At 46.0% G+C, this 23,572-nt stretch overlaps 1 protein-coding gene across 6 annotated transcripts in view; it reads right to left on the reverse strand.

Annotated features, from left to right (window-relative positions):
• The window catches only part of SESN2 (sestrin 2), a 57,231-nt gene extending 35,333 nt beyond the window's left edge, over nt 1-21,898 (reverse strand). The window contains exon 1 of one of the 6 annotated variants that reach the window (XM_083750803.1): nt 21,188-21,898. In XM_083750803.1, the coding sequence (XP_083606929.1) occupies nt 21,188-21,583 (396 nt within the window). In that variant the 5' untranslated portion in view covers nt 21,584-21,898. Of the gene's footprint in view, nt 1-2,071; nt 2,293-2,549; nt 3,057-21,187 lie in introns of those variants that run through there. The other 5 variants (XM_083750802.1, XM_083750805.1, XM_083750804.1 and 2 more) reach the window with 5 other exon arrangements.
• Nucleotides 21,899-23,572: the final 1,674 nt, after the last annotated feature.

A 23,572-nucleotide genomic window follows, 5' to 3' on the forward strand; every position in this document is an offset into this window, starting at 1 on the left:
GCCACCTATTGGTGGCCATGTGAAATGCAGCATGACAACAGCCTTACATTTTCATGTATCTAGGAAGATATTCCACAACTCATCCAAAGTGATCTTGGGGCATGACACAACTTAACATACATACAGGAAATAAGATCACAATTAAAAATCACGAATCCATCTATTAAATATTACATGCATTACATAGACAGCACAGGCACACAACCAATTCAAAAGGCTCGGTGGGAAGCCTATTTCTGTATTTACTTCACTATAGACAAAATTAGAATAGGCATCTCTCCAAGCTGGGATGAAAACAGGGCCTTCCCAGTGGTGACACCTGTGTCATGAAATTCCTTTCTCAGAGGCATTTGTGTCAAGTCAGTTTAATTCTTACTTATTAAATCATAGTGAACCTTTTGGTAAACATTTCAACAGGCATTTCAGAGCCTGGTCTGAGTGTTTGTTTTTTTAAGTAAGTGACTGATCAAGTGATGGAAAAAATGACTGTTTTCAGTTTCTTTGTTTACTTTCTATAATTTTAGCTGTTTTGACTAGCGTAGAAAAGTAGTGTTTGCTTTGTTGTAAGCCTCAAAAGTTCTATGCCATACAGAGCCTAGGGAGGGGTGCTGTGGGCCAGAAGGGGTGGGCAGGGGCCACCTCTGGTCCATGGGCCAGTAGTTCTCCATGCCTGCTCTACGGAAAGACACTGGTAAGACAGAAATAAAATCAACAAACAAATTAAAACCAAGGGATTTTTAAAGCTATTCACACTTCCTGCTCCGAATCTAACAGTGGCTGTTGTCCACCCTCGAAAAAGGACTGAGGAGAAGCAACTGAGGAGCTGCTGCTCTTCCAGCCAATGAGTGCCCATGCAAGGAGTGCATGAAAGCGAAGACCCTTGGCTTGTGTCTTGAGCTGCATGATCCAGGGAGGGGCTTCAGCCCAAGCCTCTGTTGCTCTTCACTGCAGGGAAGAGATTTAAAGAGCCCTTTGCTCCATCCCAGTGGGCCAACAGGCAAAGCCAATATTGGCTCTGTCTTCAGCTCTTGCAAAACTCAAAATATGGCCTGTCAATTTGGGCTTTATGGTGTCCAAAGAAACTTCACAATCCTGATGGGAAGGGTGGGGGTGCGAGGGAGAAATGCAGCAAAGCCAAACAGGAGGTATTCACCACTCCATTAAAATTATACACCGGATTAACCCTTTGTAAACCATCACCACTGCCCTGTGGTATCAATACACACTGACAAATATTTTGAGATCCAAACTGACCCATAACTATACATTAAAGCAGCGGGGCCAGGAAATCCATAATTTAAAAACCTTATAGCAATTTAAAAACCTTAAAGCAATTTAAAAACTCTCTGGCAGCTAAAACAATCTGAAGAAAGGATGCAGTGTGATTTTCCACCCCATTGCAGTGCTGAGCTGGGTATAATTGGAGGGTGTCCAGGGGACCCAAATTTTTCTTGGGGGGTGGAGGCTAAAGTGCAATAAGTCACATTTTCTGGAGTGGGTCAATCTATGGGTTGCCAAAGGGGCAAGGATACAACCTTTCTTCTTGAAAAAGTTATCAGTGTTTGCTTAGCTAATCCTGGAGATAGAAGTTATCTATGCAGAAATCCTGCAGTTAAGCTGGCCCCCTTCCGCCCTCGGCAGTGTGGGGCACACAGTGTGGGGCATGCCCGTACATGTGTGCTTGACCACTAGAAGAAACAAGTCAAAACGGGAACTTATTGCCTCCCTCTAATGAACATCATGCAAGAGGGAGCCCTTGACCCACACAAGCCGATAACCCAGAGCAAGGCTGCGGCAATCCTAACCCCTGTTTACACATGGAACTTAAATAAAAACAGCGTCATTAATTTGCTCCAAAAGTCCCACAGTTAGGAGAAGAGTGGGCGCTCTAGTGCACACCGGTAAGTTACCTGGGAGTCAGGCCCGGTGAATTCAATAGGACTTATTTCTGAGGGTAGCCAGGACTGCGGGGTAAGGTCTATTTAACCATTTAGGGGGCCGAATGATTGGGGGGCGAAGAGGCCATCCTAACGGACCAACACACCAAAGTAAAAGGTTCGCAACCGCTTACCATTTTGCAGTTTTCAGAAGGAGGGAAGGCACATCCCCGCTTGCGCCGACGGCTCACTCTCCCAGCCCGTTTGATCATTAATCTCACTTAAGTGGCCTCCGGTACAGTACAGCAGCCACGCTCTCACCCCAGATTTGAGAGAGTGTGTTTTTCAAGACCCCAAGCCTCCGTGTGCTTGTTTGTCTCTCTACGGCTGATGCAACTAGGTTCTAACGTATCCTGTTCGGAGGATCATCATAACAACCACCTTTTACGCAACTCTGCAGCAGCAACTGGAGCGCCCCCCCTCCTCCTCGCTCCCCCCTCCCAATCCCCCTAAAATGGCAAAGAACCGGTGCGCGGGGAGGGGAAATAAACAAACACCGACGCCGCATAAAGTTAGCCAGGGTTACAGTTGAAAGGCAAATGGTAACCCTCCCCACAAAATACCCCAAGAGGGAGAGAGAGGGGGGGCACGCGTCTCCCTCGTTTGCCTTACCTCTTTACTCCTCAAAGTTCCGAGGCTCTTGCAGGGTAAATAGCCCTGGACTCCGGGGGCGTCGCAACTCTCGGAGTCTGCGACCATCATGGTGCCGTGTAGCGCTGGGGAGCCGCGCGGGGCACGCACACCAGAATAAAGCGCGATCGCTGTCCGCTAGCCTTTCCTCCAAAGTTGGGAAGAGTTTGAAAAAGCAATTCTGGAGAGAGGGGGAGGGAGGTGGTGCAAATTCTTAAGAGAGAGGGAGGAATAAAGTGCAAAGAGGCAAGAGCGGGCAGGCGGACCCCCCCCCCCCTCCCGGGCGCGTCAAGTGTCACAGGGAGGCTGAGCGCCCCTCCTTCTCCGCGAGGCTTCTGCGACAGAATGTCCGAAACTGGCGGAGTTCTAGAACGTCCCGGTGCACCGGGGTTCCAGAACGCTCAGGAGGCTCGCGAAGCGCCCGACTGAAAACTCTCCTCCAAGTAATCGCTCTCAAGAGCACTGGGGGAGGGAGGGAAGCCCCGCCCCCGAACAGCTGCTTTACTGAAGGGGAGGGAAAAGAGGCGTCGACGCCCGCCCCGAAAAGCCAATCGTTGGGATGCAGGCGGGGCTTTCCCTAGACTGGGGCTTCAAACTGCCGACCTCTTTTGCACCAATCGGAAGGAGAACAACTGCCCGCTTTGGGATCATGGGAGGCGTAGTTCCCGCCGAGGTTGTTTTTCTCCTAACATACAGTACATGCCCCGGGAAAGGGGTGGAAAATTTGGCGGCGGTTGTGCTGCTGCTGCTGCTGCGCGGGGCGGGGCTGGGCCGGCCGATTGGAAAGCAGCCTTGGAAGCGCAGCGACCCGCTGGGGTCTGTTAGGGCCGGTCTGTCGCGATATGCGGGCGCCTGAAGACTTTGTCGCGCTTTAGCGCGGCTCTCTGGACATATTCTGGTGGGGTTGATGGCCGCATATGCGCAATAAGGGCGCTTCTCAACCGCAGATTTTAGGGCTCTTCACAACATAAAAATACAATATGGAAGCACAAAATACATGCTAAAAAAGAACAAAAACCCTACGGACCAATACCTCCCTCCCCAAAAAGTCCGATCGATTGGGGAAAGTGGGTTTGTTGCGCAAGTTTACTAAATCAGCTGTAATTGCGCATCCTGAATCTGTTGGAATGTCAAAACAAAAAAAATTCCTTCCAGTAGCACCTTAAAGACCAACTAAGTTCTTGGTATGAGCTTCCGTGTGCATGCACACTCAGTGCATGCACACGGAAGCTCATACCAAGAACTAACTTAGTTGGTCTTTAAGGTGCTACTGGAAGGAAATTTTTTTGTTTTGACTATGGCAGACCAACACGGCTACCTATCTGTAACTGTTGGAATGTGACTGACAACCAGCTGACGATAGCATCAGTTTGGAAGTGATACAAGTGGGCAACGTTCATAACGCCCCCCCACCCCCAACCTTCAAAGAAAGCAGGGCCGCTTGCAGACTGTCTCTTGCTGGTGGGATTCAAGCATCTGCTGACAATTTTAGGTTGCGCAGCTAAAGCTCACTTCCAGATAACCAGTTTACTGAGCAAACACCCTAATCTGTTTACGCCAAGTTCGTGAGGAGGTTAGACAATGGGTGCTTCCAGACTGACACTATTTTCGGGTGGGATTCAATCATGTAAAATGGGGGTTTGTTTACTTATTAATTAGATTTCTATCCCATCTTTTCCTCCAAGGAGCTCAAGGTGGTGTACATAGTTCTCCCCGTTTTTTATTTATTTCACCTCACAACATACCTGTGAGGTAATGAGACTTCTGTAATGGAAAAATGCACTGGAAGCTGTGGGATAATGGTTGCTTGGAGCATCTTTGTATCACCTCTCTGCTCAATAAACGCTCGTGGTGGGATACCTTATGGAACACAGCTGTTACGGAGAAACTAAGGAAGTATCTGAGAGCGCTAACGAACACAAAGACCACAAGTTGATTTAGAACCGTGTGACACATGTTTCTTCAGAAAGGACTTGCCACCAGGTACCCATGTTTCAGTCTGGGGCAATCTGTAAAGAGAGAGAGTAGAAGGCATGCAACTGACACAAATAGACCTTACAAATAGACCAACTGAGGCAATTGCCTCAGGTGCTGGGATCCCACTGGGACCCAGATGTGGCAGGTCCTGTTGTGTCACACAGCACATCTCCATCTGCTGCCATTGCTGCTATGGTGGTGGGTTCTGGCAAGCTTTCGTGGAGTTCTGTGCGAGCTCTTACTGCTGCCGCCACTGGCGATGGGGGGGGGGGGCAGGAGGCCTGCTGTGATCCTGGAGTTCCATGGGCACCACTTGCCTCTTCCTGCCGCTGCCAGAGAAGCAAGAAGCAGCTGCAGTGTTGGGTTCTGGGTTCCGGATGCGGCGAAATATGATGGGCCGCCCCAGTGGCGTAGCGTGGGTTGTCAGCACCCAGGGCAAGGCAAGTAATTTGCACCCCCTAACCCATGGATTTGCGCCCCCTAACCCGTGGATTTGTGCCCCCTAACCCTAACCCCCAGATGTTGCGCCCGGTGCGGCCGGCCCCCCCCTGCACCCCCCACGCTACGCCACTGGGCCGCCCCTGCTAACTGATATAATCTTGTACAAAGCTGCTTAATCTTTGCCTATCATTTACTGACTGCTGATTGACTTTGATGCAATCTTACACACGGAATGTTTTTCAGGCAGGGAAGGTACATGGGGATTGTATGTCATATGTATTTTTTGAAACTGAAAAATACATTTCAGGAGAAAAGCTTGAAAAAACAACCACCACAACCCTCAATAAACAGCTCTTCTGGAAGTGAGGGAATCATATATATTGAGTAATCATCAGGATTTTTCTGCAAATGTTTGCAGGTTGCTGCCAAGTGGTGGTTATCCTGCACTTTCCACTGTAGTTTTCCACCACTTTTCGTACTGCACAACATCGAGTGAATGGGAGCAGATTTGTTGCGCAAGAGTGCCATTTGCATTGCTTCCAGGCAACCTGTTTATCAAGAATTTATCCTGAATTTGAATCCCACTTGCAAAATAGCAACAGTATGGAAGTAGCCTCAGGGTTTGAATATGTTCACATTAGGGGCTTGAAGCGCAGCAAAGTCATCCCGCCCCTCCCCACTGCACATCGAGCCACATTTACAAGTATTTCTTCATTTTTCAGGAAGGGGAGCTGGGGATGTCTATACCTGTCATACATTTTTTGTTTTCCCTGCAGCCCCCCTGGAACTCCTGTTCATTAAGCTGCCACCAGAACTTGCACACAGATCTGCCCCTGCACAAAGGCTGTTAGGGTATGTTCACATTACCGCTTTCTTCCTCATCCATTTTTATAACCAGACTGGAACTGGTGCTGGTTTTAGGGAAAGCACACCAAACAGGCAGTAATAAACTACAGAACTGCTAGGGACTGTGGCTAACGTGTGAACGCAGCTTCAGAAACTAGCAGTAGGACCGCACTAGGTGCAGAGTAAGCCAAAATGTGAACATATCCTCAGTGCCAGTTCCCTGTTTGTGGAATGCCTTCTAGGTGAGGTGTGCCTGTTGTTATGAGCTGAAAAACACTCCTGTTTACCCAGGCATTTGATGCCTGAAAGATGCAACTCCTGGCAACCTTGAAATTACTTGCTGTGAGAGCGTGTGATTATCTTATGTTTTAATTGTATATGTACTTTTTAACTGCATTGTTTTATCACTGGCTGCAGGGTTTTATCACCCTGGGTTCCTTTGGGAGGAAGAGCGGGGTGTAAGTTTAATAAATAAATGACTCAGCCAAGGCAACAATCCTATGCACACTTTACCTAGGAACAAGCCCCACATGGGACTAACTGTCGAAAGAACGTGCGCAAGTTTTGAGCTGTAACTATTCTAGTTCGGGAGAATTCTCAGTTTAAGGCTGTGGATTCACTGCTTTAAATGTCTAGAGAGTTGATTGTTTTCCTTTATTTTCACAGGTATGACTAAGAGACGGTGTCTATTCTTTCCTTCAGTTTCTGAGATGAGTTAAGAGAAAAAAAACCGAGTACACAGTGATCAAGTGTGGAGAGGGCCCTCTTTTCTCTGGAATGTGCAAAACAACTGCAGTGAGAGAACAACAAAGTGATAAAGAGAGGGGAGTATGAAGGGGGGGGGGGAGGCAGAGGAGATTAGCACACTGTTCAAATAACATTTGTTCCTTGAACGCCCAGAGCAGTTGATCCAGAGCCATAAATTTGCCCTCGAGGTAAGCAGCACTGAAGAAGCACTTCTGAAGTTACAGGAAAGAAGTAATCTGCTTATAAACAACACAGTTCTCGTTCTTCAACAACACTCATAATATCATCAAGGGGATGGAGCCACTCCCCGAGGAAGAAAGGCTGCAGCATTTGGGACTTTTTAGTTTAGAGAAAAGACGAGGAAGAAGTGACATGATAGAAGTTTATAAAATAATGCATGGCACAGAGAGAGTGGAGATAGAGAAGTTTTTCTCTCTGTGTCATGACACCAGGACTCATGCGCATCCGATGACGCTGAACGTCAGAAGATTGAGGACTGATAGGAAAAAATACTTTTATGTAGCACTTAGTTAAACTATGGAACTCACTCCCACAGGGAGTGCCAGGGCTGCCAACCTGGGTGTCTTTAAAAGAGGATTAGCTATCAATGGCCACTAGCCACAGCTATGCTCTGTCTCCACTGTTTGGAGGCAAAATGCTTCTGAAACCACAGGAGAGGAGAGCACTCTTGTGCTCAAATCCTGCTTATGGGTTTCCCACAGGCATCTGATCAGCCACTGTAAGAACGTGGGGCTGGACGAGAGGGGCCATTGGCCTGATCCAGCAGGCTCACATTCTATTCTTAGAATCCTCTCTTTCCAGAGGAAGAGAGTGTGGGGTAGTGGTTAGAGTGCTGGACTAGGACCTGGGAGACCAGGGTTCAAATCCCCACTGGGCCATGATTCTTACTGGGGGTCCTTGGGCAGCCACCGTCTCTCAGGGCTAATTCACAGGGTTGCTGCGAGGATAAGATGTGGAAGGGAGAGAACCAGGCACACCGCCTTAAGCCCCTTGGAGAAAAGGTGGGGCTTAAGTGTAAAAAATATTCAATAGATAACAGATTCAAGTCTGTTGCTCTATTCCTGGGAAACTCAATCCATTCCAGACAATAGAAGCACTGATTGTCCAAAGGTTCACATCACTATTGCCTGGCCATTCTTTGTTGATGATCAGTCTGCTTAATTCTAACAACAAAGACATCTGTGGTGTGATATAGCTTTTGAAATGTAGCTTTGGGAATGTAGCTTTTGAAAGCATATTGTACTTATCCGAGCACTTGAAACTTTGGAGAAGGAATATTGTATCAAATGGAAGAAGTTTCTTTGCTGCAAAAATAACCCCTGACCCTCGTTTAATCTCTCAAAGCCAAAATTAGATTTAGATTTCAAAGTCTGCAGCCTCCCGTTAAAGTATCCTTTACATAGTAATTTAACAGGAACTGGCAGTTCTAAGATTTCCAAGGCCCTAGTCAAGAATCTGGAACAAGTACTTACACTTTATTCCTGATATATTAGGAGGCAGTGCTACTGTACCTTTACAGGAGTACCTCCGGTTACGAATTTAATTTGTTCCGGAGGTCCGTTCTTAACCCAAAACCGTTCTTAAAATGAGCACGCTTTTGCTAATGGGGCCTCCTACTGCCGCCACACTGCCAGTGCACAACTTCCACTTGCATCCCGGGGCGAAGTTCGCAAGCAGGAGCATCTACTTCTGGGTTAGCGGAGCTCGTTACCTGAAGCGTTCATAAAGAGCATGGTACGTAACCCGAGGTTCCACTGTACTAGTAAAGATAACTCTGGCAGATGCTGTTTGCCCTGTTCTTAGTATTACGGGAGGAAGAAAAGCCACAGCCACAGCCATTATTATTAAAGGTACAGGTTTCCCAACTTTTATGGCATCTTATCCTATCAATTCACAGTGAAATCCAAAACATGTTTATTCTGAAGTTAGTCCTGCTAAGTTCAGTGGGGCTTCCTTCCTATCGAGTGAGTTCAGGACTGCTGCCTTAGTAAGTCATGAAAACTGATCCTTTCCTGGTCTGCCCTAAAACCTCCACTGGACACACATAGACATCAGTAAAAGGTTGTTTTTAAGATACCTGAGTTCTTTTTTTTAAGGGATTAAACAAAATGAGATCATATATATTTTTTCCAGCAAATGACTCAACAAGCTGGAAACCACAAAAGAGGAAAGAGATGTTGGGCTATATATATTGGTTGTTGACAATGTGTTATGAGCTGTCAGTGGCCCAGTTTGCACATAACGCTAAGCCAAACCATGGCAAATGATCAAACCGTGTGGGTTCCTGGAGAGAAGATTGCAGCCACTTTGCTCCTTCTCATGTCCTGCTGCTGCACTGCTGGGTTTGGCTTTGCCTTATGTCCAGACCTGAATAGGTGGTTTATCTTGCTCAGGACAAATCATGAGCTGCAGCCAAGGTTCCATGTTCTATGGCTTACTGCTTATGGTTTGTTTGGAGGAAATAAGCCCAGGATTGAATGTAGCACACAGAAGAGTGGAGGCAGCAGGACCAGAAAATGAAAAAGCTATTTGATTTAATATTACTGGCAATTATAATTGATAGGGAGGTCTTGTCAAAAACACCCGCTTTCCCCAAAGATCAGATTTTTTGTGACTGTAACACACACTGGCTTTATTTCCTGCTGGCACAGTTTTGACACTGTATTATATGTTTGTTTTGTTTTGGCGGTTTATCACTGCATTTTACACTGCTTAACAAATTTTGTAAACCACTTAATTAAAAAAAACCCCAAGTGGCATGTATAAAACAATGATGATGAATCCAATACAGATTTTTTTTTTTTAAAGCAGAATTTCAAAACAAGTATTCACAACAAATTATGTGTCTGGGTGGATCTGCTGAAATAAAAAAAAAGTTTTTAGCAGGGGCCTAAAACTGCATCATGAAGGTACCTGCCTCTTGTTTATAGGCAGGGGGTTCCAAAGCACAGCTACTGCAACACCATCTCACATACTGTTTTTATTCTTAACAAAAAAAAATTCCTTCCAGTAGCACCTTAAAGACCAACTAAGTCAGTTCTTGGTATGAGCTTTCGTGTGCATGCAAGTGTGCATGCACACGAAAGCTCATACCAAGAACTGACTTAGTTGGTCTTTAAGGTGCTACTGGAAGGATTTTTTTTTGTTTTGACTATGGCAGACCAACACGGCTACCTATCTGTAACTGTTTTTATTCTTGTTATAAGTCACCCATAAAACTTTGTAATTGGGCAACATATGCATTCTGTTAAAAAATAAAGAAAATAAAAATTTTATCCACTTTTATTTCTGCATTTATTTTTTTAAAATTAATTTATAGCTATACAAAATTTAAATAGAAATAAACAATAATAAATAAAACACTGTACAGATAACTCACAACTTACACATGTTTAAATTGTGTGCATTCTTTTTAGGCACTTGGCATTTTTTAAAAAAAATAAAAAGGGGCAGAAATAGGGTGAACATCTTGAAAAAAATACTTTGACAATCCCACCTGCCATTGAAGCCAATGTGTTTTGACTATACGCACTTTTGACTACACAATATTTCAGGAACATAAACCAGCATAAATTGAGAGTCGCCTGTATTGACAAACAAGCAACAGAATGGTAAATAATCCAGCAACATAATTAGTAGTGATTTGACAATGGATATTATCAGACAATACACACTTATAATAAATATATAATTTTATATAAAAATAGTTAGAGTAGGTGTAGTATAGTTATAGAGGGCAATATTTGAAGTTTTATTGAGAGTGGACCTATTGAAATTAATAGATCTAACTTATTCAGGCTCACTCATTTCAGTGGATCTACTCTGAGTAGTACTAGCATTGGCTACTACCCTATAGTTTTGGTGTATAATTTGAAATTAATTTTCATAGGATCGAAAAAGGAATGTAACTGATGTTGTATTTTTATACGGTTCGCAACTCAGGTGGAGAAGTGTGAAGGGCATGTAGGGAAATCAAACAAATTCAGAAGCAAGCAACAGTGACTAAAGTGGGAGTTACTTCCCTATAAGCATGCGGAAGATCGGGCCGCACATCTCTCCAAGGGTCTCACAATGCCGCTTTGCCACTTACTAATGGATGAAAAACAAGCAAACATTTGAACCTAGTTGGAAGAAACGTGGATTGTCTCCCACCCCGGTCATTTTCAGCTCTACTTCATTCCAACCAGAAGCTATTTTAAAACCAGGCCCCAGACAGCAATCTCTGCTGTCTGATCTGAAGACTTCCATGCGGCGAAGTCCAGAAAACAGAAATACTCTGCAACAAAACATCCCAGGTCTTTCTTTGCTCCCCTCCCCCAGCCGCCTTCTGCCCGGCAACAGCTTGAATCGGGGAAGCCTACCAATAGAGCACCGTGCCTTTGCACCTTCCCTGAGAGTGAGAGCGCTTCTCAGAGCAGCCATTGAATGGGTCGTTGCAGTGCAGAGGAGAGGCAGTTCCTCAGCCAATCTGGGCAAATAACACTACAAATAAAGGAGGGCCGTGGAGGACGAAGCCTCTGCTGCAGCTCTAGAGGCTCCTTGCACCCCATATTGACTTTATTTGCTGTAGGAGTGGGGAAAGGCCCACCAGCCTGCAGGCAACTAAGCAAGAGCCGGGGGGTCTTCTTTTTTTTGGCATTTGCCATTGCACAACTCTGTGGCTCAACAAAGGGTTTCCTCAAGGAAGATTGTGTTATCACCAGCCCCTGCTGCCTGACAATGGTCCTGGTTCTAATCTTCCTGCCGCGTTCTGCTGTTGCATCAAAAATGTTGGCCGCAACCACGTTTCAAAGACAGAAGACGTTTGCGGTGGCACGTCCAGCTTTTCACGGGCCTGACCCATGCCACCAGATGTGTGGAGGGGTCGCGTGATCGAGGAGATGAAGCAATTCCACCTATGGGGAAAAGTCACAGCATTCGGGGCTTTTAGGTTTAGGGGAAAGGCAAGTAAGAGGCGGAAGGAGAGGAGATTATAAGATGGTGCATGGCATGGAGAGAGTGGATGCAGACAAGTCCCCCCCCCAATCTCTCATAACACTAAAGGACAAAAGAAAGTAATTCTTCATGCTGCGGCACATAGTTAAACTGTGGAACTGGCTGCCACAGGAGGCAGCAAGGGCCTCCAACTTTAATGGCTTTTAAAAAGGATTAGGCAAAGTCACAGAGGACAAGGCTATGTTCTGCTTCCACTGTCAGAGGCATTGCGCCTCTGAATGTCATATGCTGGGGGTGGCAAGGGGGAAGAGTGTTGTTGTGCTCCTGTCCAACTTGCAGGATTCCCAGAGTTATCTGGTCAGCCGCTTTCAGGATGCTGGACTAGATGGGTCATGAGATAGGGTGAGGCACATCTCAGTAGGAAGGGAGGAGCCACCACCGAAGGAGCCACCACCACAAGGAGCCACCACCGAAAAGGCCCTTTCCTGGACAACCACATCACATACTTCATCCTGTGTAGGGACTACCAGGAGGTGCTCGGCTGCTGATGTTAGAGAACGAGCGGACTGATGTGGAAGAAAATGTTATTGCCAGGGAAGGCCAATGAGCTGCCCTCCCCATTTTGCCCACCCACAGTTCCCATCATCCCTGACTGACCATTGCACATGCTGGCTGGGCATGATGGGAGTTGGAGTCCAATGGCATATGGAGGGGGCCAAATCAGCTACCGTAGCTCCTTCCTCAAATATGGTGATCAGTTTGACCCTAATGGGAGACAAATTAATGCTCCTTCCCCCATGCTCGTCCCAGACAGAGGAACCCAAAAAAGAGACCGCCATCAGCTGCCAGCCTGCGTCCTTCTTCTTACAGACCTAGCCACTCTCTAGGGAACCTATTAGCCTATTCACATCTTACAAAAAGGCCATAAGTTCAGGGAAAGGCCAATGGTAGAAGGAGAGCATCTCCTCCCAGGTTAATTAACTTCCAGGCAGAGGGAAATGTGACTGTGTCAAGCCTCAGAGTGACAGCTTGAGTGACAGCTGTGCCTTTTGGGGATGGAGAAGCAGGAGAAATTAGCACCGGGGCTGCTTTTCTTTACACAAAGGTGTGAGAGCACATGCCACAAATCTGTCACCAGATATACCCATTTGGGATCGTCTCTCAACCTCAGAATCTTCAGAGATTGCTTCAGAACCCACGATACAGGGTGTGTGTGTGTGTGTGTGTGTGTGTGTGAGAGAGAGAGAGAGAGAGAGAGAGAGAGAGAGAGAGAGAGAGATTCAATCCTTAATCTCTGCATTGAAAGCCTTTGAAAACCTCTAGACTGGTATCATTTGTCTATGTGCAGGTCTATTCACCAACATGTCATTCAGAGTGGATTCATGCCGGACCATCCACACACATAGTTTCCATTTTGTTAGTTGTTCTGCGATGCCTCCCCAAAGTTACTGCATTATTGCTACCTGGAGCAGCACTCTTGCATTCTAGCACGGCTAAAGCAGGTCAAACAATAACAACACCCTGGAACACTGGTGGTACGAAAAGTTTCAGCAGGAATTTCAGCAGGAAGCTATGGAACATGCACTGATTCAAAACAAAGCAATATGGCCACCCCAAAACCTTTGCAGGTACAAATGGTATTATGAAAGCAGGATTGTGTCTAACTATCATGAGCACATATCATCACAAATGCACAATAAAAAGGAAGTCTGGTGAGGCCTGGAGGTGATAATTCTATCCAACTATATCTGTTGCAAAATAGCACAAATGGAAACCTCCCCCCACTGCCGAGAAATCACTATGGAGTCATTCCTTATTCATACAAATGACATTCCACACCACTTCTATTGACCAATAACTGGTAAAGGAGCCAATCTCCACACTCGTGATAATTAAATGCATGCCATGGTCAACATGTTTACCACTAGTATGATATGTTCCTGCCTGACGTGCCTTTTAATTGCTCCAATTAATATTATTATTAATGCGCTGTTCACCTTAAGTTCCCAGGGCAGGTTGCAACATTAATACGCAATACTGAAAACAGTTTAAAACAACTTACAGTCATAAAAATAAGGTGGGTCCTCAAAATATCTGCATGTGTGTGTTGTGTGTGTACTTATTTATTGCATTTCTATCCCATTTTTCCTCCAAAGCGCTCAAAGCAGCATACATGGTTCTACCCCTCCTTATTTCATCTTAAAAACAACCCTGTAAGGAAGGCTGGGCTGAGAGACAGTGACTGGTCCAAGGTCATCTAGTGAGTTTCATGGCAGGGAGTGGGAATTGTGAACCCTGATCTCTCAGGTTCTGGTTCCACACTATGACGCACTGGCATTATAATCTGACACCCCACTGTGGGATATTTATGATGGTGACACGTAACTACCTACTGTTGCTATGGTGTAAACCAACCTGTAGTTGGGTGGTGGGGGCACCAGTATAGGAGGGGGCTTCCTAAGGGCCTTCTCAACCGCTGTACCCCTCTTTCTCTCAAGCATCAGTGGCTTTCAGGAATATCCTCCAAGCGGAGCAAGTTCCCTGCCTCCCCATCTGCTCCCTTTCAAAGAACCCAACTTTTCCTACTCCACTGCACTCCAGATTGCCAATGAGCCTTTAATCTCTTGTTGTTTGCTCCGATTTAAATTGGCCTCATCTGGACATTGTTGCGACTGGGAGGGATCCTCCACTCCTGTTTTGCAACCAAGGAGTGGCGTGGCATCAAACATCTTGGGGGAATTAGGCCATTGTTTGCCAAGGTGATTCAAAGAGTCTCCTAAGGGGGAAATGCTCCCATACAAAGGTTGCGGTGCAGCATTGTCAGGAGTGGAAGAACACCCTGCTCCCAAAAGAGTCCCATATTAGCAGGGTCTGCATATACTCATGCTCCTAAGTGATGTTATTCATCACTTTGGGACACTTCACAGGAAGAGATTCAGAAATGAAATAAATTATAACTAAAGGCTAGGCTTCGTTGTAGAGTAGCCATGTGTCCTGCTTTGGAGAGGGCAGTTTTCATGACTAAAGTGGTATGATACTGCTGTAAAGGTATAGTGTTTCAAAGGTATATGCCCAAGTCCTACTCTGACTAGACCAATTGAAGTTAATGAACATGACTACCTTATGTCTATAGTGTTGTCGAAGCTACCAGTATGAGTTTGACCAAACTGCGGGAGGGAGTGGAAGACAGGAGTGCCTGGCGTGCTCTGTTCCATGGGGTCACGAAGAGTCTGACGCGACTAAACGACTAAACAACAACAACAAATCTTATGTCTGTTAATTTTAATGGGTTTGCTCAGAGTAGGGCTTCAGCCCCCATCTGCACTATACATTTAAAGCAGTATCATACCTCTTGAAACAGTCAATGGCTTTTCCTAAGGGATTCTGGGAAGTCTAGTTTGTTATGGTCGCTGTGAGCTGCTGTGCACCACCTGTTCCCCTCACAGAGCTACGATTCCCAGTGTTTCATGTGAAGAGGGGTTGATTGATAAACTGCACCTGAAATTTTGTCCTTTTCTCCAGAAATCCTGTCTTTTGATATAAATTTTATATCATTTGATATCGCAGGGCCACAGGTTCTCCATTCCTGGAGAAGGTAAAGGTAAAGGTACCCCTGCCCGTACGGGCCAGTCTTGACAGACTCTGGGGTTGTGCGCCCATCTCACTCAAGAGGCCAGGGGCCAGCGCTGTCCGGAGACACTTCCGGGTCACGTGGCCAGCGTGACATCGCTGCTCTGGCGAGCCAGAGCCGCACACGGAAACGCCGTTTACCTTCCCGCTGGTAAGCGGTCCCTATTTATCTACTTGCACCCGGAGGTGCTTTCGAACTGCTAGGTTGGCAGGCGCTGGGACCGAGCAGCGGGAGCGCACCCCGCCGCAGGGATTCGAACCGCCGACCTTTCGATCGGCAAGTCCTAGGCGCTGAGGCTTTAACCCACAGCGCCACCTGCGTCCCTATTCCTGGAGAACACCCTACTAAAACTTGATGGGCCACCAATGGTCTGATCCCATATAACAGGTTTTCAACCCTTTTGGGTCCACGGCTCCCTTGACCAACTACATGCTTTCTGCGGCACCCCTGTGAGGCTCAAGAGCCCAGTTCTGTCACCCCTTGCCTGCAGAGCTGGCAGCCCCTCACCCCTTTTCGAACACCCTCCCTTGTGGAGTGTTCCCTCAGCTTCCTCTCTTCTCCCCTCTCCTTGGAGTCCTCAGGGCAGCCATAGCTGCTGCCCCTAATATCTGAGCTGCCCCCATGCCCCAAAGAGAAGTGACTTCTCACCCTGCCCTACAGGGACCTGGGAAACACCCCATGGTCGGCCCCGGAGGCACCATTCGCCTGGGGAGCTTGTAGCCAGGGCTGCTGCAACAAACAGCAGTGCAAGCTTTTGGGAAGCAAAGATGCAAGAGGGCATCAGAGGAGGGAGGGAAGGAAAAAGGAAGAGAGGCCAGTGTTGCCTTTGGCACTCCTGACCACCATTCAAGGCACCCCAGGGTGCCCCAGCATGCTGGTTGAAAACCACTGCCATATAAGAAGAGTTCATTAGGACACAATCCAAATTTGAAAAATCAACAATACTTTACACTGTAGGGAGTTCTGTGAGAGGGCCTCACATCTGCCCAGCCACTGCAGTGTGCTGCCAGACTTTTCTTCCTCTCTTCTATTTTCTGGACCACTTTTGAGGTTTGGAGTCCAATCTGGACAAAACGGGAAAGACCTTGACCATGCAGCGGTGGGTGACACCTTCAGGAACCAAATGCCAGCATATGGGTGAACTTTCCGGAAATCCTGATGGCACTTGGGGAGAAGAGTTGGGGTGAGGAGAAATCCAGAAATGCTAACAGGGGAGGCTTCCAGTTTGCAGTATTTGCTTGACTAGATCAAATTATTATATCCTTTGTAATCAGAAGTAATATCTAAGACACCTGGCCTGCCATTAGTGCGCAAATAGAAAAGAAATTAATGATTGCCCAAAGGCACTGGGGAAATCAATATATATATTCAAGAGCTTGATGAGAAGAGAGAGAGAGAGAGATAATTTAATGGAACAACTTCTTTTCCAATTTTACCCAGTGTTAATTTTTTCTCTCTTGACAGGCTCTCATCCAGAAAGGAAGAGTGCAGGCGGGAGGGGAAACTGGATTACAATAAATGGGGCTTTGGAGAGTAATGGAAACTTCTAGCATACCATCAATATAGGTTTTTGAAGATTTAAAATGGAACGGTATTCATATTTACTGTCTATTTCTTTCTAATAGCCTAGCTTTCTTATTAAACCTCATATCCCCAACTGCACAATCAATTTGCAATGCAATCCTAAGCATGTCTACTCAGAAGTAAATCCTATTGAATTCAACAGGGCTTACTCCGAGGTAATAATGGGTTAGGACTGCAGCCTCAATTCTCACAGTACGTTTCTTTCTGTTGCCCCCCACCCCACCCCTTCATGCTGGAATGAGCAAGATTCTTAGGCCCCATCTGCAGCCTACTCTGAAAGCAGTATCGAACCCCCTTAAACAGTCCTGGTTTCCTTAAACAGTCCTGGTTTTCAGAGTGCTGAGAGTTGTTAGGTAAAGGTAAAGGTACCTCTGACCATTAGGGCCAGTCACGGACGACTCTGGGGTTGCGAGCTCATCTCACCAGCTTTTGTCTGCAGACAGCTTCCGGGTCATGACTAAGCCGCTTCTGGCGAACCAGAGCAGCGCACGGAAACGCCGTTTACCTTCCCGCCAGAGTGGTACCTATTTATCTACTTGCACTTTTGACGTGCTTTTGAACTGCTAGGTGGGCAGGAGCTGGGACTGAGCAACGGGAGCCATGACGCATCCCAAACAACTAGACTTGCTGGAACCCCTCAGCCTTTCATCTTCCTAACACAAACAGAAAGGAAAATGGAATCAAGAGGGGGATTTCTAAAAGGAACATGTGGGTTTTTCCACACCTCTCACACCTGCTGGACTCCCCTCTGCAGATTCTGTTGGAAGATTCCTGCAAAGATTCCTGCAAAGCCTCTCTCTACAGGCCGTGGGGGAGTTAGAGCTGGATAGAGAGGGAGCAATCTGTCAATTTCGGTCGCTCTCAGTTCCTCATTTTTCCACTCTTATGTTCTGTCCTCCACATTTCTACATCAGTTAATTTTATTTTTAAAGTTCTTGTGGAAATTCACCAGCATTAAATAGTAGATTTTTCCACATAAACACATGTTTTTTTATTATAAAAAATGCAGTTTTGCCTCACAACCTAACCTACCTCACAGGGTTGTTTTGACATTGAAATGCAGGCGGGTGATGGTATATATAAATACATTAAATCAATTGCCAAAGGTAAAAATAGGGCCATGCTTGTAACATCCTATTATATGAAACCAAGGATCATGGTCAGATACACAATTGTATGTTGCAGAAAGTTAATACATGTGCCCTGCTACATTGGTTTCTCCTGCAACAGCCTGTCTTCTGCTAATTTAAAAGCCAAGAAAGTGTTTGCTTCTTCTCTAATACGCCCAGGAACCTCACCAAAATGCTGGAGAGGGTGCACCTCCACAGGCACATACCTCCACATGTGGTGGGAGTGCCCCAAAATCCAACTATTCTGGACAACAGCCATATGAGAAATATGTAAAATAACTAAGCAAGTATTAGAAATCACCCCAGAATTGGCCCTACTAAACATCTTCCAAGACAATAATGCCCATTTACACCAAAAGAACTTATACCCCACCTACTTTCAGCAGCCAGAAACACCATAACCAGACACTGGAGAGACCAGTCAGGAGTAAGCATGGACCAATGGTACCAAATAGTATGGGAAACAGCCTTACTAGAAAAATTAACGAATAAACTGAAACTGACACTGGGACATACAGAAGAAGACGCCTTCACCCCGGTATGGCTCCCCTTTATCACATACACAGCCCAACAAGACAATGACAAAAATCCACCAACAGCATACAAATCAATATGGCCAACCTGAGCCAAAACACCCACCCACCCCACTCACACATGAAAACAAAGATCACCACAGCTAATCACAAACAAACAATGACACCTTTGGCCAACCCCAATCTCTCTCACCACCAAAGGGACACAAGTGAATAGCAGAGAACCTGCACAAGCGACGCTGACACAAAACCCCACATATATTAAGTAAAATAGAAACATCGCCACCCGACCCCACCCCCACTCACCTTTCCCCCCTCCACCTCTTTCCCCCTTTTCTTCCTAATGTCTCAACAAATCAAACTGATCTGTAAAAAATGTTACTTGGAGAAAAAGAGAGAGAGAGAGAGACATTGCCCATACTTTTGTAAACCAAGAAAATCTTTAATAAAAATACATTAAAAAAAAAAGATACGCTTGAAAAAGGTAGTTGCACTCCAGTTCAAAGCACACCCCTGCAGTTGCAAGCTGTGTGTGAAGTGGCAGGATTTGCTCTGCGAGGGGCCTTTTGTGTTTGTCACACCTCCCAACATTTCACAAAGGAAAATAAGGACAGGCTTGCAGCAAACACATCTCCGTGTTACACAGAGGGCCTTCATCGTGCCAGTGCACCTAGATAATGGAACACCTGGCACTGTGAAGTACAGCTGGCCCCTTCCTGTGCTGCCTTATTAAAGACTGTTTTGCTCCTGCAGGCTTTCACTCTGTATGCGGCAGTCAATGTTTTGATGCTTGGTTTTAAACCAAGCCAGTCCTGTCCTCTTGGTTGATTGCCTTATGCCAGGGCTGGGGAGCCCAGTTTCAGCTCAGCAGCACAGCTCCTCACTTTCCCCCACCACCCAGAAGCCACTTTGACGGGTGGGCAGGGACAACCATCTTGTCACATTAAAGGCACTCACTGGCAGCGTCAATGAGCTGATGGACACTAACAGCAAGCCCTTCTTGGAGCATTTTGCATTTTGATTCATTCTGTGCCTGCAAATTTATGTTAGTGGGCAGGCTTCATGTTGGGGGGGGGGGAGGCAGAACCTCAGTTAGTTATGTATTTTTATTGATTTTTATTAATGGGGGGGCAGCTGCCCCTCCCTGCCACCCCTTGGCTACACTCATGATTTTTATTGATTTGCTTGAATAGGAGGAGAGCTGCCCACCCCACCCCCTGGCTACACCCATGATCATGCCACTTTAAACAGTATTGGCTTCCCCCAAAGAATCCTGGGGATTGTAGTTTGCTAAGGGTGCTGAGAGTTGCATACCCTCCAACATTTCTCTGACGAAAATAGGGACGTCCTATTCTGTACTCTCCAACCATTTCTCTGATGAAAATAGGGATGTCCTAAGGAAAAGCAGGACATTTCGGGATCAAATCAGAAACCAGGACAGCTTCCGTAAACCCAGGACTCTCCCTGGAAAATAGGGACACTTGGAGGGTCTGGTTAGGAGACTCCCCCCTCCCTTTGAGCTGCAACTGTCAGAGTTGTTTAACAATCCCTTTTCCCAGGGAACGCTGGGAATTGTAGCTCTGTGAGGGGAATAGGGGTCAACAGTTCCCAGAATTGTTTGGAGGGACTCATGATTATTTGAAGTCATACGATACTTTTAAAAATACATAGTGCAGATGGGGCCTCTCTTACTCAGGAAATATATATGAAGAAGTTGCTACTTCCTTCTCATTTTGGGGACAGTGAAGAAACTATTCCAGGTCTGGTCGCAGACAGCCTTATCTGAAATTCAGGGACTGCTGTTTCTCTATTGTCCTAGCCCTTAAATTTTATTACATTTATGGTTATATGATTTATTGATTGCACGCATATTGTACAAGCACACAGAATGGTACTGGTACAGTTCAACATCTTGAAAAGAATTCTAGCCCTTATGGCTGCCTGCCAATATAAGTTGTTATAAAATATAGAATGTTATCATCTATGGTGACATAGCTCAGCTGAGGCCAGTAGGATGGTATGGAAGATTTTGCTAGGCCTTAATTCTGAACTAGGACTGAAAACCTATTTTCCATTCCACCCTAGTGACCCTGTCGCATTAGAAGTAATAACAAATAAGGGAGTGCCCCTGGTCATGTGCAGAGTACCTATTGGCGCTGAAGATCCACATATTCCCAACGCAACATCCCAAACAAGGAGATAGAGCTCCTGCATTGAAGCCATTTCTCTTGTTCCACTAGGGATTTTGGTAGAGCATGAGACTCTTAATCTCAGGATCGTGTGTTTGAGCCCAATGTTGAGCAAAAGCTTCCTCCATTGCAGAGGGTTGGACTAGATGACCCTCATGACTTCGTAACTTATAAAGTAGCGCTATATGCGTTGGCAGCTAAGAAGATCAGGAGAAAAGAACTAGATAAAATAGCGGTCATTTGCAAAGGTGATTCGGACATTTAAGCTGGCACATTCTATCTGAGAGCCCCCTGCTATTCTATCGTATGCAGCAAACAATTTCTAGAAGACGTGACCATGGTTTATTGTATTTGCAGTGCCTGATGTTTTTATGGTTATTGTTGTTTTTCTTTTTTGTTTCCTTTGTGAATGATGCCATGGCCTTTGGCTAGTGCAATAAATTTGATGATGATGATGACCCATGGTCCCTTCCCACTCTATGATTCTATGATTTACACAAGTTGTCTCCCGTGAGCTCACTTAATATAGGTGGTTTAGACCATGTTCTGTCATCTGTAATCAGCCTGCCTAGACTTGGCATCTTACCTGGGCAGCCTTTAGCATTTGTGAGCATCGCTCTCTGACCTCTCTGAAAGGGCAGCTTCTGGAGAGCCTGAGCAATAACACCAGGATCTGGTGCAGCTCCAACCCTGCTGCTTTTGATGATGATGAGGACCGTCCATTTTCCAGGTCATTTCGGGAAGGGCAAGGCTGATGGCCGATGGAACTCAGCAGAGCCTGAGCCAAGGTGTCCATTGCTTCTCCCCGGTCCTTTTCTCCTCGGCTATGGAGCCCAACCCACTTTCCAGAGTCCAGGTGGCCCTGTGGCCCTGCCTGATGTTTTCTCTGGTCCTGTAGGATGGCACTTTGTTGAGCCATCTGTGGATCTTCAGCCCTGATTGGCGCATTAACGCAGATCCCAGGCATGGATTGGCTTGTCATTTTTCTGGGATCAAGCGTACCTGTTCTGCAGTCCTGTTTCTCTCTCCCTTCAGCCTTTTACATCTGGAAGTTTATCAGATCCACTTGCAACAAGGCGAGGCCACATGAACAGACAGACATCACTAGTAGCAGTGGCACACCCACCAGGCTGAGAGGACCATGTCTGCCTGCAATCCAGCCTTGGTGAGCCTCGGTCCCCTAACGTTGCTTTTGTTCGGGTGGGAAGAGGCTGCAGAAAACATCTCAGGCTGACGCAATCTGTCTTGTCTCTGCTGCCGGAGAAAGCACAGAACTGCAAGCCGTGACAGGTAAACGGGACCGTGGCTTAGAGCAACGAGCCCTGGTGCATTCTGGGAGATGTAGTTTTCTTTGTTATGAATGTGCTGGAAGCTGCGAGTTAAGCCCTGATCAAGCGGAATTTACAAGATGCGTTATTTTCCAGAGGCAAAGCTGTGTGAAAGCAAACACACATATACATATGAAGTCTTGTGGTTCCTTAAAGACTAACATTTTGGTACAAGATCTTACGTTACAATACATCTGTTACAGCTGAAGGTTCCTAACAAGACCTTTTAAAAATATACATTAAAAATATCTTCCGTCTCTCAGTCCTGCCTTGCGTCAAAATGTGCTTAGGCCTTATATTTGGACACACAGGCTGTACTTGTGTATGGGATTATGGGAAAGGGAAAGACAATATTTCTAAAATGGATATCCCATTTGATGAAAATTTATGAATGGGGAAAGGATGGATTGTGTATTGGGGGGGGGGGGCAAATTGTGTGCCCAGTTGGCTTGTTTGTTTGTTTGTTTGTCTTTCCACAATACAGTAATATAACAGCTACCAAAATTGCAATCAAAACAAGGTGGCATTTATTTGAGGATTTGTGAAGTTTATTGTTTTTGAAATGCACACTCGGGAGAATAATTTATATGCTAATTCATTAAAATATTCATATATCTTTTTGCAAATATTAAAATAAGAATTTGAGTGGGAAGAAAGGACCAGTCATGTTAAGAAGAGTTAGAGTGCCTGTGTCCATGCTATCAGCATTTTGCAAGAGGGATTCAACCACATAGATTTGCACAAAGTCGATTAAAAGCCCTCTGTTGTCCTCATGCAACAAAACTATTGACTTTTTCCAGGTAGAAGTGTGGGATGAACAAATGACTAACAGGAAGACGTGTAAATACCCTAGAAGCAAATCAGGATATCTGTTCGTTGTCAGTAAAGATTGGGTACTTTTAGACCTGTTGTTGTTTTTAGGTTGTACTAAGATCGTCTTCCTGCAGTTTAGGATCCTGCTGTGGAATAACTAAATTTGGTATGTTCAGGTCACACAAAAAGCAACATGGCTACCTTTGCTTTTGCATTACAGGAGCTGCCATAGGTTTTGACACACACACACACCGCTTAATGGTGTTACTGACTGCCACCCCTTTACTCTCCTCTAATAGAGCCAGTGGTTCACAGTGAAATCAGTACTATGGGAGAACATGGTACATACTGTCATGCTGATGGGTGCATCACTAGCTGTAAGAAAGTGATACCCAACCTCAGTAAGGATGTAAGGACCGCAGAGACTATGCAATGCTACATGCCTTTGTCACAGCACTCCTGAAAGGGAGGGATGGGGGCAAGGGTATAGTAAAGTCACATGAAGCTAATGCATCCTCAAGCGGTGAGCTCAGGACAAAACACCCGCTGCTTATAAAGCACTGGCAGACTAGCCAAAAAATGAACCTGCATGGATATAAATTGTATGGAACCACAGGGAAGGGGGCAAGGAAGACCAGAGGCAGCCCACTCAGAAGGCAGGTGAAGCAGCTGCCTTGGGTGGTAGAAGCGCAAGGGGTGGCGCTCGACCCACCCCATTGCTTCTGGTGAGGCATTGCTGCTGGTCTTCTCCACCCTTGGAGAAGGAAAAACGAGCAGCAAGGCCTTGTGGAACACCCCTAAGTTTGGTGAGAGGGGGGCATTCTGGCAAG

This window comes from Podarcis gaigeae (assembly GCF_964106915.1).
Source record: "Podarcis gaigeae genome assembly, chromosome: 8".
Classification (NCBI taxonomy): Eukaryota; Metazoa; Chordata; class Lepidosauria; order Squamata; family Lacertidae; genus Podarcis; species Podarcis gaigeae.